This window comes from Aythya marila (genome assembly GCF_965140915.1).
Source record: "Aythya marila genome assembly, chromosome: Z".
In the NCBI taxonomy this organism is placed as follows: domain Eukaryota; kingdom Metazoa; phylum Chordata; class Aves; order Anseriformes; family Anatidae; genus Aythya; species Aythya marila.
In genome coordinates, this window is record NC_139080.1 from 66,687,356 (window position 1) to 66,707,994 (window position 20,639).

Genomic DNA, 20,639 nt, shown 5'->3' on the forward strand with positions numbered 1-20,639 from the left:
TGGGCAGCAGGGAAGTGGTCTAACACTTCCCTGTTAGACTGTTAGACAGCATGTCTAACAACCCTTTCGGTAAAGAAGTTCTTCCTAAGATCCAACCTAAAACTCTCCTGGCGCAACTTTAGCCCATTCCCCCTCATCCTGTCACCAGGCATGTGGGAGGACAGACCAATGGACATCTCCCTTGGCCTTCTTCTTCTCCAAGCTGAACAGTCCTCGCTCTCCCAATCTTCCCTCACAGGTGATGCACTCCAGTCCCTCCATCATCTTTATAGCCCTTCATTGGACTCTGTCCCGTATGTCCATGTTCCTTACACTAAGGTGCCCAGAACTGGACCCATCGCTCCAACGGTGGCCACACCAGTGCTGCGTAGAGGGGAAGGATCACCTCCTTCCACCTGGTGGTAATGCTTAGCCTAATGAAGCCCAGGATACCATTAGCTTTCTTAGTGCCAAGGGCACACACTGCCTGCTCATGATTAATTACATGAGCCTTTTCTGCTAAGCTGCTTTCCAGTAGGGTGGCCCCCAACATAAAATTGTTAGGGTTGGAAAAGACCTCCAAGATCAGCTGGTCCAACCATCACTTTACTACCAACATCACCCACTAAACCATGTCCCTAAGCACCATGTCCAACCTATCCTTAAACACCCCAACAGTGACACCACCACCTCCCTGGACAACCCATTCCAATGCCTGACTGCTCTTTCTGAGAAGAAATGTCTCCTCTTTTCCAGCCTGAACCAATCCTTGCACAACTTGAGGCCATTCCCTCTAGTCCTATCAAGAGTTCACTCTACTGGGACCTGGGGTTAACATCAGCCCAGTACGTGGGCCTCTCTGGGAAAGTGTATCTAAGAATGGGTAAAAAGCACTGTGTAACTGCTGCAGGAGAGATGAGAGAAAAACATGCAACAGAAACCACAGCCAGTGAAGAAGGAGGTGGTGCTACAGAGCAGGCCCTGCAACCTTTGGAGAGGAACATGATGATGCGGGTTGTCCTCCTATAGGCTGTGGAGGACCACGTTGGAGCAGATAACCATACTGCGGCCCATGGATATGGCATGAAGGAAGCTGCAGCCCTTGGAGCCTACACAGGAGCAGGAACTGTGGGCCATCAGGGACTCACACTGGAGTGGTCTGTTCCTGATGGACTGTATCACATGAGAGGGACCTCATGCTGGAGCCGGGAAAAAGTGTGAGAAGAAAGGAGCAGCAAAGAGGAATTGCTATGGACTGACTGAAATCCCCATTCCCCAACTCCTGCTCCAGCATGGGGGTAGAGGTAGAAGAGTCAGGAGTGAAAGAGTGGGGTTGAGCCTCAGAAGAAAAGGTGGAGGATAAGGTATTTTTAATATTTTTAATAACTTTTAAATAATTTTTAATAATATATATTTTTGTTTGTTTGTTTGTTTGTTTCTCAACATACTACTCTATTTTAGAATGGAAAAAAAAAAAAAAAAAGTCTTCCCCAAGTCATCAGTTTTTCCAATGACTGGTAAGTAATCTTCCTGTTTTATGTCAACACACAAGCTTTTTGGTCTTACTTTGTCCCCTGTCCTGTTGAGGAGAACAGCTGGGTGTGTATCTGGCAGCTGATCAAGGTCAACCCACCACAAAGGCTTCAGTTCAGGAGAGGGAAATGTTAAGTCTGTGAATCTAGGTTCTCCAAGAATCAATATCGTGAAAACATATCAATTTTAGGGAACAACTTTTAACTTTCTATATTTCCACATCTTAGAAATTGCTTTTTTCCTCAGAAATCACAGTGACCATAATGTGGTCACACTCACAGCTTTCAGATTTTTTACAGCCAACCTGATCAAAGATTACTTATTCACAGATAGCAAACTGCTAAATTAAAACAGAGATTGAAAAGTTTTATTATTGTTTTCCTCATTCCATTCATAAATTGATGGTCTGCCATACTTTATTGAAATTCAGAGTAAATACATTTGAATGAAGTTTTTCATTTCCAGGCAGTTAATTTATTTACTTTTAAACAGTTTGCTAACATCCATCTTCTACGGGTATGCCTCATTGCTATGGAAAGTCAGTTTAAAGAAATCCATCATCTTCACTGGGCTCAGGTCATAAAAGAATTTCATACTAACATTAACTATATTTACTTCTAAATAACCCTGAAAAATAAACAGCTTCCTTTTTATAGACTGAAAACCTCAGAAGAGATGCATAACGTATACAGTTGTGGAGCACTGAATACATCCTTTAACTTTGGAACAGTAATCCAAGTGTTTTGTTCCTTACAATTCACTTTAAGCAGTTGCTGGTAACTGTTTATGTATCTTGTGGAAGCAATCTGGCGTGTTAAGTAGGAGTGTGCATACCTATTCATTGTATCATTGCGGGTACAGTACAGTGCAAGACTCATTCATTCAGAATGTAATTATGCTGGAGTTTCCTAGAGCCACTCCTCTGGATCTCAGCAGTAGGTCTAAGCAGGATTTTCCAGCTTTACCCACCCAACTCTGGGCTGACAAATTTTATCTGAACTATGAACAGGGATCTCAGGGAGCTTTTTCTTCTTACTCGCTCACTCTTCTTACTCGCTCACTCTCCCAGCTGACTGAGAGCATCATAAACCTGAGTCTCCAGGAGATATAAACTGCCTGCTCTTTTGCATTGTGTCTTAAACCTAGAAGGTGCTTAGGGAAGGGAGGTTGGTGTAAGGAGTACCCATTAATCAGAGCAGTTGACTAGCTCATTTTGCTGGGGAAGACAACAGCGTACTCCATCAGCACAGACAAATTTTAATTCATGATAACATTTCTTGTACAGTTCATGTATTTACAGAGCTAGCAGAAAGAACTTTTTGTTGCTGTTGCAGATTATCTGCTGTGCTGTTGGTGCTTTATTGTCTACAGTAAGGAGAGGTGATAGTTACTAGAGTTAGTTATGTGGAGACTTACAAAGGAGAAGAAGTTAGCATTTCTGACCCCAAGTAGTCTGCAACATTCACCATTTTAGAAACATTAGGAATATAGGCGTATTGGCCGCGATGTTATTACATGCAGTTCAGTTTGCGGGGCGAAGTTACCCCAATTAAATCCTACAAGTGTAACTTTTAGTTCGGACACTAGAGGGAGCGTGGTGCTTCAATACAACTCGCTGCGGCGCCTACGTTTACAGATAGCCCAACACTAGCAACGCAATTCGTACCCAAAAGAAAACTATAAAAAGGTTAAGCGCGGGTCACATCAAAGGGATTTTATACACGCTGGTTTTGCTTAGCCGATAGATTTAGCCACATGATGGCACTTTTCTGGCTACACAGGCATGTAATGCATATGTACTGGAAACTACCAAAAAAAAAAAAAAAAAAAAAAAAAAAAAGTTCTGAACACAGGTAAGGGAGCAGGGAAGCTAAACAGTCTATTAAAAATCATGAATTTTAAGTGTGGGAAATATTGCTGAATGTGTGCAGAAAGAGCTCCGTCCACTGGGTGTGTGTTATGCTGGCACTGTATTAATCAGAATAAAATACACTCACAAGTAATTACACTTCCAGAGATCGCCTGTTTCATTTTCATACTGCTCAGCACAAGAGCAAATATTCCTGCAGGGAAAGGACCGGAGCAATTGGCTGTCTATTACCAAGAGAATACTTCTGGATGTGATTTGTCTGCTGCACTTGACAGTGGAAGGGAGCAGTTTTCTCAGAGGGATGAGCACCGAGTCACTGTGTGGTTGCTGTTCCTGAGGAAGTAACAGATGGAGCTCTTAATCTTCTGTGAGCTTTGGTTCATCCTCAATATTTTAGTTGTTGTCGCTACACGATGGGATCGGGCTCCCACCTGGGAGAAGGGAGGGAAGTCTTTCAGGACAAGAGTGCTGCTGCCAGCACAGTGCAGTGCACAGAGAGCCCTGCAGAAAGGAGTTAATGTGCTGTCTGCTGAGCGCTGTGCACCCTCGCTCGCTGGTTCCCACATTTTTATTTGGGTGCCTGGGGGCATGTTTCTGTACCGCCCAGTGAGTTTAGGATACAATTTGTTAGGGGAATGCATGCAAACTAACAGCACAAATACCCAGCTTAGTCAACTGTGCATACATACACTTCTGGAAACCTCTGGTTCAGACTGGAAATACTCAGACACTTAGACAGGAACTAACCTAGTCATCCTTACGCCATCAAATATATTTGCATAATCCCTAAAGTAGTGATATCTGTCTAACACAGAATGGTTTTGTGTACTTGGTTATAACTGAGTCTAGGAGAATTTGGTTCTTTTTTGGTACTTGTTCTGGATTCTTCCTTGATCCATATCAGCTTTGGCCTTTTGGGTTCTGTATTTTTCTGTGCCCTCTTCAGATCAGGGGCTATTCAAAACAAAACAAAACAAAACAACAACAACAAAAAAGGACTGTACTCTTGAATTTGCCTGGATTTGCCTGGAAGCTAGTGTTTACATGTCCCTAAGTAGGGTCAGGCCCTGAGGTACTTCTTATAGCATAATTTGTTCTTCAGGTAGCTAACATACCTTGTTATCAAGTCAGGATCTTTTATAGCTTCCTTGTTTTGGTGCACACACTGTGATTAGAATCAGCAAAAAGCTCACACTTAAGAACAATAAATAACATTGCAGTTTCCTCAACAGATTTTTCTTTTTTTTTCTGGAAAGCACAACATAAAGTGCATTAAAGTGAAAGTGTGTCACTTTTATATTTTTTAAACCAAACTTGACCCTGTAAAAGGGATCAAAATACAAAGAGCCACTCAAAATGCAAAGGAATTCATTAGGTTCCCTTAACACTTGAAAGTAATTTGTTCCAAAAGTCACAGAGCTATCAGAAAATAGCATCAGTCTGAAAGTAGGTATGAGCGTAAAGCACTACCACTGTTAATCACAGCAGGGTGATGTTAGGTGGAAATTTGGATGGAGTAGGTGTCAAGCCACAAATCAATAGCAGGTGTCAAAGTGATTTTTAAATGAGTGAGTCATATTGCAAGAGTAACAGCAGGATATCCAGTTTCCAAGCTCAGCTAGACAAGGTTTAAAGTGGTTGAAACTGATAACGAAAAAAGTGAGTCGAAAAGGAAGATCAAGTCTACTTTATGTTGTCTCATAATAAGCAGTGTGAACCAGCAAATATTTGTCTCAACTCTTTTACTGACATAGCAGGCTTTTTAGACCAGCAAAATTTGCCAGCCACCCCCAAGCATTGGCCTGTGACGTTGAATATATATTTTTTTCTGTTATGCTTCTTTGTTTACAGCAGGTGAATTCTTTCTGTAAAAGGTGAATTTTCGTGTGGTGTACTATACAAAAGTGATGTATGTTCTAAAATCATGCGTTCAACTAACAAGTTAGATAACTGGAAGCATTAAAAAAAAACAAACAAACAAACTTATGGTTGTATGTATTGTTGATACCATAAGTCTTTTAATGCCTTTCAGAATGTTTTCTACTGTCTACTGATGTTCACTGTTGGGTGAATAAAAGCATTGACTGACTTACTTTCATATTCTATTTTTTAATATTGCTAAAAGATATGCTTGGGTCATAAGGCTTAATTTACTTTCTAAATGTTTTGGCTCATGGTGATAGAGGCCTGTTCATGGGAAACAAAGATTTCTCCACACACATAATAATAAGAGGGCAAGGAGACATTTATTGACTCTACTGGCAAGCAACTAGGTATCGGTTCCGTGTTGATAACAGCAGCACCTTCCATTAAGGAGTACAAAAGAAGAGCATGGCCTGCAAGAAATGGTGCATTCCTCATATGATTGATGAAAACCATAGAGCTTTAGAAGTCCCTGGTGTTCTGAATATAGTTTTTTTCTACTCTAACCAAACAGACCATCATGTAGCCTAGTCACTGTCCCCGTTTCCTCTCTCTGCGGCCAGCCACTGGCAGGCAGCACAGAGAGACCACTGAGATGTCTCAGCCTTTAGGTGGTCTCAAAAGTGCATCTCATACAAACCACCAGGATGGCCCAGCTCACCCTGTTAATGAAAAGTGAAAAGTAAAAGTGATTATATTGATTCCTTTATCTGCATGTGGTGATTTTATCCAGCTCCACCACAACCACTCTCTCCCTCTCCCTCCTCAAAGGAAAAGGGGGAGAAAATACAATGCAAAGGGCTCAGGGGTTGAGATAAGGATGGGGAGATCACTCAAAAATTATCATCATGGGCAAAACAGACTCAGAATTTCTAGGTTGGAAGAGACCTCAAGATCATCGAGTCCCAATAATTTATTAGCTATTACTAACATGCTAGAGCAGTGAGAAACAAAACAAAACAAAACAAAACAAAAAAAAACACCTTCCTTCCATTCACCTTCTTCTTTCCCCTTTCCCTCTAGTGGTGCAGGGGAGTGGGGAATGGGGGCTGTGGTCAGTCCCTAATGCTTTGTCTCCTCCACTCCCTCACAGTCCCTCTCTGCCCTTGCTCTAACATGGGGTCCCTCTGATTCAAAGATCGAAGACGAAATTCCTTTAAGTGGTATATTCTTTATTGCAGCGCTGGATGCACGGGGGATCTCTCCAGCTATCGTGCATACCTAAAGCGGAAAGCAGTCTTGAATTTATACAATCAATCTATCAATATTCTACAAGCACCTATACATATGCATTACCTATCCCCGCCTTCCCTCGCTTCTCATGCTAATTAGCCTTTTGGCACCTTGCGCCTGCGTAGAGCCTTCCAAGAATTGTGGGCAGGGGTCTTTGGGACGTGGGCAGGGGTCTTTGGGAGGAAGACCCCGAGTCTTCCTCACAGTGTACTTTTCACCTTTGGTCAGGAATCTGCTGAATTGGCAGGTTTCTTAATTGCAAGAGCTGGTTGTTGCTAATTCTTCCATTTGTTGTATCTTTATAATGAATTCCAATGTCCAGTTTTGAGATTTATAGTCCTTACATTTGTTTCTCTGTCCGTCTGCTGCTTCCTTATCATGAGTTCCAGTGTCTTGTTTTGAGATATACAGTCCATGTCTGGGGATTGTCCTTGCCTCCCCAATGCCTCCCCAATACCTCCTTAATCACCTCCCAGGGATGCCGTCCTTCCCCAGCTGAGCGTGGGGAGCTGCCCACAGGCAGCAGCTCTTCAAGCACTGCTACCATACGGCTCCGTCCCACGGGGTCCATCCATCCATCCATCCCCCAGGAGCAAACTGCTCCAGCACGGGTCCCCCACGGGTGGGCGGCAGCTCCCCCCAGACCCTCTGCTCCTGCGTGGGCTCCTCTCCACGGGCTGGGGCCTGCTCCTGCGGGGGCTCTCCATGGGCCGCAGCCTCCTCCAGGCCACATCCACCTGCTCCACCGGGGGCTCCTCCACCCATGGGGGGGCTGCAGCGTGGAGATCTGCTCCATGTGGGACCCATGGGCTGCAGGGGGACAGCCTGCTCCACCAGGGGCCTCTCCCTGCACAGCCCACAGGGGAACTGCTGCTGCCTGCCTGCAGCACCTCCTGCCCTCCTGCTGCACTCACCTGGGGGGCTGCAGGGCTGTTGCTCTATTTTCTCACTCCTTTCTCCCAGCTGCTGTTGCCCAGCAGTTTTGTTTGTTTTTTTTTTTTTTTTTTTTACCCTTTCTTGAATCTGCTCTCACAATGGCACAAAAAACCTCACTTACCGGCTGTGCTCTGGCCAGCAGTGGGTCCCTTTGGAGCCAGCTGAAACTGTCTCTGATCTGGCATGGAGCAGTCACCGCTGCAGCCCCCTGCTACCAAAAACTTGCCCTATAAACCCAATATACCATAGAAATAGCAAGTAATATTATTCCCCATTCTAACTTGCCTTTGCATGTGTTCTTTTCTGTGAGCCTCGTTAGCAAGTGTTTTTTTTTTTTTTTTGCCATTAAATCCAATGTTTTCCAGGCTCAGAACTTGAAAAGCAGCTTTCATGGTGTGATGTTGAGGATCATCATATTGTGCAGTTAGCAGTGGATGTATTCTTATGAACTAATTAGAAATGTAAATGTAAATGTAAATGTTTTTATAGCTTTTGACAACAGTCCACATTACAGGAGGTCTCTTGTCCCCATTCTGGCAACAAACACTAATTTTGCCATTTGTTGCACATACCACTCAATTAAGTGGAAAATCCATGCTGGGAGCATAAGCAGAGCACTATGGAAGCTCTCCATTTGACTCCACAAGAGACTCAGGGTTTGAGGATGACTGAAGACCTGAGTTGTCAGGGCTTAGTGGACTGCTGAGCTGGTATGTAGTAACATATTAGTATAACGAATTCATTAAGCAGAAACTAGTTGCACGTGCACATCTACAGTTTTGAAAATGTATCCCATGGAGAGTTGTTGGGGACATGCCAGCAAAAGATTGCTCCTGTAGCACAGCCCTAAATTTCACCCTAAATGTCTCTTCATCAGAAATTCATTAACTTGATCTCCATGAAGTACAGGAAAAAAAAAAAAAAAAAAAAAAAAAAAGGAAGAAAATAAAACCACATGGACTAAAATAAGAGGTAAAGAGACTGAAAAATAAACCTCCGTTGCATTCTCTGGAAATCAGATGCATATGGGCACTCCTACCATGTTATGAGTAAATAGATTCTACAGATGAGCTGAATCTTTACTGAATGCATGGAAGACTTGAAGTCTCTCCTGAGAAAAACTGATTCAATGCAGTTGCTTCCTGAGCTAATGGCCATATTGAGCTCTAGGACAGCCAAAAATTCCAAGAGGTTCTGCTGTTACAATAAATCCAGGCAGCTCCTTTACTGAACAGCAAAGACAGGCTACATTTAAGCTGTGTCTCCTGAAGTCACCTCTTCTCTCGAGCTGCCTCCAGGCACATTCCAGAGTTCTTATTTCTGATTTCTACATTTTATTATGTGAGTTTCTCAGCTCCAGTTTTGAAGTAAAGTGTAGGTTGCAGTGCTGTAGGATACTAGTGCTGTAAGATTAAACACACCTTACTTAGACAAAGCTGAAGACCTGTGCTTACTGTAGGCAGTAGACCTTATCACAGTGAAGATGGTAAGTTAACCTTAATGAAATCTAAGTGTCTGATCACAGCCCTTTCTCCCAGAAAAGTGCTGAGCTTTCCTTTCCACTTTTCCTTAATAGTTTCTTTTTTGATGGCATATGAAATACACCTTTGGGAGTGTCTGTACCGTTGAAATCAAAGTAAGCAGCATATGATTGAGACAGATAACTTTCAAGTTGGGCAGAGACTCACCTTAGTTCCAAGCATGAGATCATTTTTTCTGTTGCTGAATTATCAAGATCCTTCAGATACAGAACCAGCTTTTTTGAAAGTAGCAGCTGATCTCATGTCACATCCTGGGACCAATGCGCTTACTTCCCCTCGGCTCAAAGCACTGCCTCAATGTGTTCTACTGCTGCATTCTCTTAGCAGGCCTAGCAGATGATGCACAGCTGTAGATCCTGACTCTCAACAAAACCAAACCAAACCCCAAACAAAACAAGGAAACCACAGTACCTCAAATCCAAACAGTGAAGTAAACTGTGAGCATCAGCTAAGCACTTCAGTACTGGGGAACGACTGTCTTCTCGTGTCATGGGATCCCTTAATTTGACAGTAGTGTATTTGGAACATCAACAGCCAGGGAACTTTCTCCTCAAGACACAAGCCAAGCCCAGCTACTGAAATTGGTTCTTCAGATTAAGGGAGACTATTCTGCTCAAGGGAGCCAAATAACTTCTAAGTGCTATTCCAAAACAGATCAGAAGTCCCTTGCCATTCCCGTACAAGAATGGAAGGGTTGGTGTTGTAATATGGGCTGATTTATTCCATCTATGATATCATACTCTCTGAATTAAAAAAAAACTGACACAACACAAATGTTAAAATATTCTTCATCTGCTACTAGCTGTGGCTTGGCCAGAAGAGTTAAAGATAAATGAATTCTGAAAAACTTAATATAAAATGTTCTGCAAAGGCTGTTACAAATGAAGGGCTCTAAATTACCGTGTATAAGAACTAGTGGGGTTGCCAGCAGGAAACAGAGAACAAGTGGGTGAAAAGCCAACAATTTTCTCTCAGAACAACCTGCAAGTATAGAATAATACTTCAGAATAATACTGCCCAGAAATGTCTTTGTAGCATACAAAACAGACAGAAAAAAAAAAAAAAAAAGGAGGACATAAAGGAAAAAAGATATATTGTAAAAAGCTGCCCTTCATTTCAGCTCATACCTATGTGCATAATAAAACAAACAAACAACAACAAAAAAATCTAAATATTTAATACAAACTGGAATAGGAATTATTTTGTCATGAAGCCAACAGGAAGTATGATTTTAAAATCCAGCACTAAGGTTTTTAAAGTAGAAAGTGGAACATCTTACAAGTGATGGTAACATCACTTTATATCTAAATCACAGTAACTGTAGGAAGCTCCACCTTTGTCCTCCACCTACGGCAGCAAGACTTTCCCACAGGAGAGGACAACAAATAGCAAACAGGTTTTGGTTGCTTGGGAATATTGGGCAAGTAACTTACCTCTTTAACTCCATTATTCGTAATTGTTAAAGTCTGCTGCTTTGCTTGATAGTGTGTAATTATGGGACATCCCAAAGCTATGAGCTGACTCTTTTCAATTTGCTCCCTAATGGAAGTAAATGCCATAGGGGATGTTTCTCCAGAAACTAGTGAGTAGAACGTTGCTAGATCGTTAGAAGATATGATTCAGTTCCTGTATTTCCCAAACTCACGAGGAAAAGCTGATACTGATTCAGGGATTCCTACCTATAAATATCAGCTTTAAAATTGGAAGATAGTACTCTAAATAATAAAACTGGGTACTGAGGGGAAACAAACAAACAAAAAAAAAAGGTCACTTGAGCAATTGTGGTTTTAACACTAAGATATCTTGATTGGTGACATAGACCGAGCGATAATGTAATAGAGATATCTTTTAGACGTGGCCTCTAAGGAGATACAACTACTATATCTTCATAGAAGGAAAATAAATCACATGGTAAACTAGAATATATAACGCTATAGATATTAATGTCAAAACTGCAATGCAACTTCAGATATTGTATGCAAACTCAACTACCAATAATAATTCAGTATGGATTAGTTTTCAGAACTTCTTTCTTCATAAGAACAAATGCAAGATTAAAACAATCAAACAAAAAAAAAAAATCAAAAAAACAACCAATCCACCAAAAAAAAACCTAACTGCCTCACTTAGTCTAAATAAACTGTCCAAGTAGTATCCACAGTGTGCTTTTGGGTAACAAGATTTTCACCATAGCAAACTTTCTTCTCCCAGAAAGTTTCATTTATGTGAAAAACATGAAAATAAGGTATTATGGAACTTTTCTGGACAACTGTAATCTCCTTTGACAGTTGTTTTATCCAGAGCACAGATGTTTGCCTCTTAACCATGAATGTTGGCTGACCTGCCCAAATCCCGATGAAAAACAGTTTTAAAAAATAAGCTTTTTCTGCAAATGGTTATGCAAACTGGAATCTTGATTTCACATTAAAGTATACCCTCTGTCACACATTCAAAAGCATCTTTTTTAAAAAAAGAAAAAAAAAAAAAAAAAGGTCAGAGGTACATGTACTGAAATCACAGATAAATATTTGCTATACTGATGAGGGTATAGATTATATCCAAGGCAATATTAGCAACTAAATCAAGACGTAGATTGTTCTTTCAGATTTCAAATGACTTAGGGGGGGGAAGGGGGGAGGAAGGGGGGAAAACAGGAAACTGCTATTTAGGTCTGCTTTTTTCATTAGGTGCAGTGGGTAACATATTCCATCTAACCTTCTCCATAGACGTGTACACAATGTACTATAATCCTGGGGCAAAAGGAGCAGGGAGGGAAGAGATGTAGCTGAAAAGCTGCTATTTGTGCTGCTTGGAAGGCAGGAAAAACACATGAAGCCAAAGGAAAGCTACGGTAGCAGGTCACCGGGTGATGAATGCCTATCAAAGATCATCATCCAAGCCTGCAGAGCGTGCAGTTTACTGACCAGGATGGACTTACAGGTACAGCATGAATATTTCTCTGCTAGGCCATGGAAACAAACACGTTCCAGTTTCTCAAGGAGTTCCACGCACAGGTCCAGTTTACCTTTCTGTAGTCACACTTGCACTGGTACGCCAGTAGCTGCGAGTTGCTGGAAAACAGCTGAAGCCAACTGTCATCAAAATGAGATCACTGCTTCCCTGGGACAATACAATCTTTTTTTAGGGGGAGATGTGAGAAAACAATTGGCCATCTCCTCGTTCCTTTATTTTACAGGAATTTAGTTTAAGGGAGGGGCTGAATCTTTTTTTAGAAGAGACATGATTTGGTGTTCTCCTAAATAAAAACAGTTCCTGAAAGCTTCCAGACTCCGGCTGATAATCTCTGTACCTTCCAAAGGGAGACACGTTTTTAGAGAGCTTAAAGACAAGAACAATGCTTATTATCTTACCCAATTGTGTCCTTTTGTTTGCCCATGCATACACACACATACATACAAATGTAGTTAAGGGATGGGCAGAAGTTGTAGTGAATCGCTGCTAAGACAACACACACAAAGTGGACACGATAACCCTGCTGTATCTTGTTTTCTTTGTATGGCTGAGATAACACTTGTTTGATGTAGCTTGTCAAAGGCTTGCAAGGTCTCACCACTTATTCAGCTCCTCTAAAGGGCTGTAACATTCGTTTTAACTTCCACAAATCCAGCAACACACTTCAGTGGCATCAGGTACCACAGATTAACTGATTAACTACACATTAAAAGGACATTACAAATATGAAACTCCTAAGATACTGAGACTTGAAAGCCTGGTGTAAAATGAATCCATGGCGATTAGTTTATATATATATATATATATATTTTTTTTTTTGGTAATTTTTACACTATTAAAATAGTGATGCATCAGTTTTAATGCACACAATAATGACATTTATAACTAAACAGTACTACTGTAACCTTTTCATTTTTAAACCTAGCTAGACAAGGAATATGTCAAAATTGTGCTAGAGGGCTGATGCAGGGATAACAGGTATATTAGAAAGAAAAGTGGTATCAATTTATTTCTGAAATTTTATACTAGAAGCCACTATTTATGTAATCTTGCAGGAAAAAATGAATGAACTGCAAAATTGCACAGCTTAAGTACTATGCCATGTTATTTATAAAAGTAGGTCTTTGGAAATTCAGTTCAATTAGTTTCTTTAATAATTACAGAAGTCAATTATTCATAAGTGAAAATGAATGCCAGAAAGGAACAATTTTTACAACATCTCAGAATAATGTAACTAGACTGTGAGCTAGGTGTATCTTCTCCCTGTTGCCAAGTTTTTATGTGTATAACCAAACCTCCAAGAACTTTTTCTAAAATGTGTATGGCCAGACGATGCAGCTGGCGATAATGCAACTGAATACTTTACTCCATTACAGACAATGCAAATAGTTCAACTGCAGTATGACTCACACACATTTAAATAGGTGTTTGTTAACAACGTACAAAGAGCATTTAGGCAATTTTTGACCCAGGAAAAAATCGTATTTGAACAGTCAAAATATTCTGGGTCATGGCTGAAGAAAATCTTTTGTGGTTTATACAGCAAATGTGTGCAATGTGCCTGGCTCTACACAAAGTCCTGTCTTCCCTTCAGTACCTGTCACCATTCTTTATAAACTATGGCATCTTGTAGAATCAGCATGATTCAGGAATGGGATTTGTACAAAACAGCTTCAATTTCTAGTTAAGTTCCTTCCTATCCTCACCTCAGACAGACAAACTGGGAAAGAAAACAACTTCTCTTTCCATGTTGGAGAAAAATGACATAAGCCAGTAAGTCAGAAACTGCGTTCTTATGGTTTGTGAGATTTTCTTCATGATGTTGCATCCCCATAAATGACTTCTGATGGACTACAGTAACACATAAGATGAGATCTTAACAGATACTCATTCAGATATCACACTAATAACCTAACTCTTTGCAAATTCTCATGCACTATCCTTACATCATTTTCCTGTCATTCCAGCCCTGTAGTACATTAGTCTTTTCTCTCTGCAGGACACTAATGACTTCTATAAAAGGAGTTCACCTTTTGAACACACATTTATCCAGCATATTCCTAGTGTCTTTCTGGGAATACGCAGAGCCTAGTGACTGAATTAACATGAGTAAAAGTGAATTTTGCATTCTAAAAAAATGACAAGCAGTTTTGTCAGAGGCTGTAATACTCTGGTTGCCTGCACAGTCCAAGTGTTATCTTTATGATTTACAATGCAACGGGGGGAAAAAAAAAAAAAAGGAAAAAAAAAAAGAAAACATGAAAAGTTCAGAGTGCAAATATTCTTTGGTTTACTCATAACAACAACAACAACAAAAAAAAGACACAGCAAAGAGCAAAAACACTGGTAATTAAATAAACTACAAATTCTTTATATGCTTCCTAATAAAAAGTCTTCAGGTGTTTGAAATGTATTAACTTCATGCTTTTAAGTACATTACAGTGTCTAGAAAGTCACATTTTTCTTTTCCCCAAGGGCAAGGCAGGGAGAAGACGAGGGAGAAAAAAAGAATGAAAGGTAGGAGGGGAGAAGAGAACAAATTGATTCAAGATGTCCATTTTCCGTTAGTTCAATAGCACATACCCCAGATTAATTTGTTTTCTAGATACATTGTACAAAAAGCAAACTGGCTTGGAATTTATTTTCAGATGCTCAAGCTTTCTGAATTCATATCCCCCTAACATGTAAAATAAGCTGACCCACACCTTTGCAAAAATAATTATGACTTATTAGCAGGGTTCTAGAAATCTTAAGGAATTGCACAAGTCACTGTGTGTTACCTTACAATTTTGTATGTAAAGTTAAAATCACGTACCACAGGTGTTGTCTAGGGAGTACTTTTTTTCCAATTAGGCAATTTTACTGTAGCTTATTGTTTCTGACATAATTAAAGGAAACAAGGCATCTGTGTAGATCTGTAAGGATCACTTAGTGGCCTTTCAGACATAAAGCTTTCACCACTGAGCTGGAGATGAACAAGCCAGTTCAGACTTTATGTGACAGCATCACAGATATTGTGTAAAACTGAATGTTTCATAAGGTCAACACTAGGAAGCTGTGATCTGTGCACTGCTTATAAAAGACTATAAATGAATCAAATATATATTTTACAAATAAGATGAAGAAATTATAGACTGTACCATCACCACATTAATTATTTACCAACATTCCTGGACTCTGATCACTTATATTTCTGTAAATATAAAAGATTTGGATTGTCTGACAGCTTATCATTTTGTTTTGCATATCTGTCTTGCAAGACTCTTACTCTACTTGGACCCTTCTGTTTTATTGTCTTTATCCAGCTGTTTTTGTGGGCAAAGCACAGTGAAACAATGTCATGTGCTGTCTTTCTTCCATATGGACTGCAAATAGCAATAGACAGCTCATAACAAGGAATCGGTTTAATAAAGATCGTTCTGAAATATTTGTCAATATATATATATATATATAAAAAATCCCCAAAACGAGCAAAAAACCACCTTTTGCATGCTCCCTTATTCCTTCATAAATCAACAGTGTTCCATCTACAAATAATGCATAGTCAGTCAACTTTTATACAGGTACTTAAATGTTCCCCTCATCTAGCATTTTGTTGACACCATCACAAAGTTTCTGCAAATGGAGTTTATAAGGTCCAAAGGGATTGTACAAGGCAGCCAAAAATTCACAATCAGAGAAGTGATCAAACACATTGTTGACTCGTCCATGTGACTTTGCAGTTAGGTGACGCTGAATGATCTGGTGAAGTAGCTCTCTACAGTCATTTAACAGCTTGGACAAAAAATTCCTGTCAAAGGTATAATCCACCTGATGGAAACTGACCACGGTCTTAGCCAGCTGATGAACTTTCTTCTTGAATTTCTCCATCAATGCTATTTCATCTTGATTAAATTGGTTGTTCCTGTAGAGGATTGCCAATTTGAGGACTATTTTAATGAGGTTTTTAATGATCTTCTCTGCTTCCTTTTTATTTTGTGTGTATTCCTTTGTCACTCTGTAGAGCTCATCTAAAACATCACTGCTTGTATCATCTATCAAAGTAGTTGCTATTGATTTGGATACCATTTTTCCAAGGATCTTCTTCTGGGCCTGAATGGCCAGACTTTTGGAATTGAAGACATCAGTGGCCACTAGAAAAAAGAAAGGGGGAAAAAAAAAGAAAGAATGTATTCAGTACTTCATCACACACATCCTACAAACAGCGAGCTAAGGAGTATTTCTGTTTGTGTCCGTCCATCTTACTCCCTACTACTTACCACAGAAATGTGGTATGTCCTATACTAAATGCCAAAAACAAACACTCCAGGGTTTGCCATTACATTTGCTAACATCACCTCATTAAGGAACTGCTCTATGATCGACAAAGTAGGTCCTACAACAGAGTTCTACCTCCAATACTATGCTTGCTTACACGAATATACCCAGTGAGGTTCCAACTCTTTTTGAGGCTCCAGTCTTTTGTAATTTCTTTAAACACTTTAAAAAACCCAAACGTTCTTTCACACATTTGTTTTGTGAAACGTTCCCACCCATATTCTCTCGTCAGTGACCATTATTTACTGCACCTTCTCCTCCAAGTCACATGTGAATTTCTATTTCCATGGAGAACTGCCTGGAAGGAGGCTGCCTTCAAGCTGCAGCTTTTCCTAGGGTCTCAGGCAGACTGAAGGAGGGCTTCAGCTATTTACATTTATTGCACATATGGAAAGTTTACTTTGCAAACAGAGGGCCAGGAAAGATTTTGCTTTATTTTTTTTTATGAAAACATAAACTCTGCAGATGCCAAACAGTAAATCCCTGAAATTGGAAAAAGTTTCCTTCTGACTGTTTGTGCTTGGGCAATTGGGTGTGTTACGATCCACAGTGCCTCTGGGGTTCCAGCAAAGAAAAGGAGCTTGTCCTTCACGAAGGACAAGTGAGACACAAATCTGTAATTTTTCTTGATTTTTTTTTTTTTTTTTAGAAACTTATTAAAAGGCTGCTTTTCTATGATCTCAGAAACTTTCCATCGAGTTTGTTTCTTCTTTGGACTTTTACTGCATACTTCTTTCTGAAGCACAAAGTGTTTGAATGCATTTTAAAAAAATCTTTACTGCATGAGGACACTCAAAAACCAAAGATCCCATTGTTAAGTATCGTGGGTAAAGCACCCAAGATCATAAGATGGACACGTTTCTAAACCACAAAGATTCAGGAAGAAGTTAAAGATGCTAAGCAGTCAATCTGAACTGAAAACATTTGATTCAATGTTTGTGTTTTCAAATATAAAACTGTAACTCCCTTATTCAAATAAAACTAATCAAAACATTTCAAAGTAGTCAAATACTAGAATTCAGTAGCCAATGCATTACAAAGATCTACAGGTAAAAGTTAGCTTTTATTTTTCTCTAAAACAGGAATATAAATGCTTCTTTCATAACTTTGCTTTCTTAAAACCTTCCAATTTCCTAGCTGTTCACAGTATCTTCTCATGTTCCACAAAGATATACAGATGATTGTACTAATATAAGTCACTATTCTTCCAGAAACTTGTGAAGAAAAACAAACACAATACAATCTATATTTTAATATTTTTAAATGTTCTTCCCCAGGATGCTGTAGGTTTTCTTATAAAATTGTGATTATACCACACGGAACGCTCCATTATAATTAAACAGAAATCAGTACAACCTTTCTCCAGCAAGTCACACAGACACTCAAATCTAGTTCTTACAATTTACACACATTAACTCAGGAAGTATCAATTTTAAGCAATTCAAAACTTGGCCATTTTCTAAGGATTCAACAGTTTTGAAAAAAAAAAAAAAAAAACAACAAATATTATGTAATTTCACATTTGACAAGGTGGAGCTCAACATGCGATTAGCATGCTATGCAGAACAGGACCTGCTCACTTAAAGGAGGTATTACAATCTTAATGGCATTTCTAAAAATTGTTCAAGTTTTGGGACTATGCAGCAAGGCTTACTTTCTATATAGTTAGCAATACAGCACTAGTCTACTTCTTTTTCTGTGTTATTACACGTGTTCTAGTTCGATGGATAAATACATAAATTTCATACTTCAGCATTTCTGTCAGTTGATCAAAAAAAACAAACTGCTTTTATTTTGTATTTTTTCCTCACCACCCATGTCAGAGAGCTGAAACATACTTTGCAGCCAAATGTTTGAATAAAACTGAGTTTAAGGAGTAAGTTTACAGAGCTCCTTCAGACCCAGCATACATACATGCTTCCTTTAAAAAAATGTAAAATTATTACTTACTTGTTCAGCAAATGGAATTGCAATTGTTAATGCTGATAGCAGAAGCAGGGGAAAATAACCCAGGTGAAGACCGGCCTAAGACGTAATTACTCTGCTAAATCTAGCATTTGCTTTATCACGCACTTTGAAACACTGTCAGAAGTTACCACGCAGTGAACGTGTTTTCTTCCCCCTCTCCATTAGAGCCAATCTTCTCAGCTACCTTTCTCTTCTGTCCGAAGCACTTCATTTTACTTTGGCACCTCAGAATGCAAAAAATACATCGCGGTGGTTTCACTTCCTTGAAAAGAGAGCTGAAAGGAAATTGCACTGCTGAGCAAGCAGTGCAACGCCTGTACTGCTAACCGGCAACTGCCACCACGGGCAGACCGGGAGGGAGACAAGCGGCCCCAGGACTAGATGGGCAGGGGACTTGCTGGGAAGCAGCCAGAGCTCTTTGCCATCCCCTGCACCAGCCGGGAGCTGCACACCAAGGGTCTGGTTCAACAGAGGATGCAGTGACAGCAGCGAGGGGCTGCCAGCCCCCGGCTCTGCAGGTCAGGCGCTCGCTGTAGATGCTGTGAAATCTCAGATGCAAGCTCCAGAAAATAAGCATGCAAATCCACACTTAGACACCTACCTACAGCGGCCCCATTTTGTTAGGGTTGACCATATACGTAGCCATCATTAAGGAGCAACCGCCATGTGTGCTCAGTGCGCATATGTATCTGGGTACACCTGCTTTATGGACAGGTCCCATCCTTGTGCTTTAAACAGAAATAATGCCATCTCTCTGGTGGCCTGCAGCGTCCCCAGAATTTGTGCAGGTCATCACACTAATTTTAAGTATCTTGTGTAATGCTTTTTCTCATGACTCTCCTTTATTACAGCTCCTATTACTTTGCTGTGCAGTTTTACACTTCACTTTTTAAAAGTATATTACCATAAAACACTCTTTAAGAATCCCTGGGATGTCATTTTCTGCACAAGCTACACAAATAAACAATTCTGTGAATTGTTTATCTGTGAATTCACTGAATGATGTTCATTGGAGCCGTCCCTCTGCAGAGCAAGGCGAGAGAGGCTCTCATGGAGAAACCCGCAAGATTTTAGCAACAACAGGAACATCTGAAAAGTCTTTTCATCTATTTATGACTTAGATGAAAAATAAAATTGCAAAGTTGAGAGCTTATTAGTTACAAAATTTTGTAATTTTTGCAAAAAATAGTTCGCATGTTTAACACTAGTATTTTGTGCATTAAAGTCAATAAATGCTAGAGATGTATTCTGGTTGTGTTTTTCCCCAAAAATGTTATCTTCCAAACATTTTACTTAAAACTGTGCTGGGAAATGTGAACTTTCGGTGAAAACTGGGAATTCTGGCTTAATAAACTCTCAGGAGAGTGGTATAAAAGTACTACAAGGCTATCACTTACAGCTGTGATGCTCATTTTTCCCTGATATGGAAGGCAGTATGCCTCTCTCCGTACTGTGGCAAATACCTATTACCAAATACCCTATTTCTCAATGCCATTTATACTAAAAAAATGTAGTTGAAAAAAAGTCGAATCAGATGATTTCACTGCCTTGCAGCAAGGCAGAATCTCTTTTTCCACAAGGTAATGGTCAATGGTAGATGCAACAGCACTTGCAGGGAGGTGTATTCAATCTCATACACATTGAGAATGAACACTTAATCACTGAGTGTTTCTAGGCTTGTTGTCATAAAGATGGACCTAAAAGAAAACAAAAAACAGTAAAAGCTTCCAGTGAACCCTGTTAGGGCATAGGCAAGTCAGGAGCTGAACTTTTTGACATGGGTTGTTTCTCTAACGTATGTACTCAGCATGTTGACATAACAGTCCCAGCTGAAGAGAGAATTTGTCTGCAGAGCCGCTAATAATAATGCTGCTGCATGAGACTGCTTTCACATTAATGATGTTTGACATGCCATGTACTGCACTGGTAGCATGCAATGTCCAGAAACCTCAGGGGTTTTGGGGTGAGACACAAAGGACACATACAGGGTCGGGGAAAAAAAAAAAAAAAAGAAAAAAAAAAAAAAAAGAAAAAGAAAACGAGCATTTCAGGCACCATTTAAAAGACTGTATCACAAAGTTTTGAGAAATGTGGCAACTGATTTCCTGCCTGGCTTCCTGTGTGGACATGTGTGCTTGCCTCTGCACCGGCAGCGGGTTGCAGCTGAAGCAAGAAGCCTGCATGCTGTATGAATCCTGTGTCCAGTCAGAGTTCTGGAGTGGGAGAACATCATTTCCCTGGAGGGAGACAACCTGAAATCAAGTAGGACAGATAGCACTGCACTTCCCAAGTATATGTGACTATGAGTCTCACCCCTCCAAAATCCTGAAATCTGCCAGATACCAAAGGATAGCAAAACCCACTAT

At 40.1% G+C, this 20,639-nt stretch overlaps 1 protein-coding gene across 3 annotated transcripts in view; it reads right to left on the bottom strand.

The window, feature by feature from the left end:
• Positions 1-14,237: 14,237 nt before the first annotated feature.
• TNFAIP8 (TNF alpha induced protein 8) overlaps positions 14,238-20,639 on the bottom strand; it is a 63,599-nt gene continuing 57,197 nt past the window's right edge. For 2 of the 3 annotated variants that reach the window (XM_082782634.1, XM_082782632.1), the window contains exon 2: positions 14,238-16,121. In XM_082782634.1, coding sequence (XP_082638760.1) covers positions 15,556-16,121 — 566 coding nt within the window. In that variant the 3' untranslated portion in view covers positions 14,238-15,555. Of the gene's footprint in view, positions 16,122-18,255; positions 18,463-20,639 lie in introns of those variants that run through there. The other variant, XM_082782633.1, reaches the window with a different exon arrangement.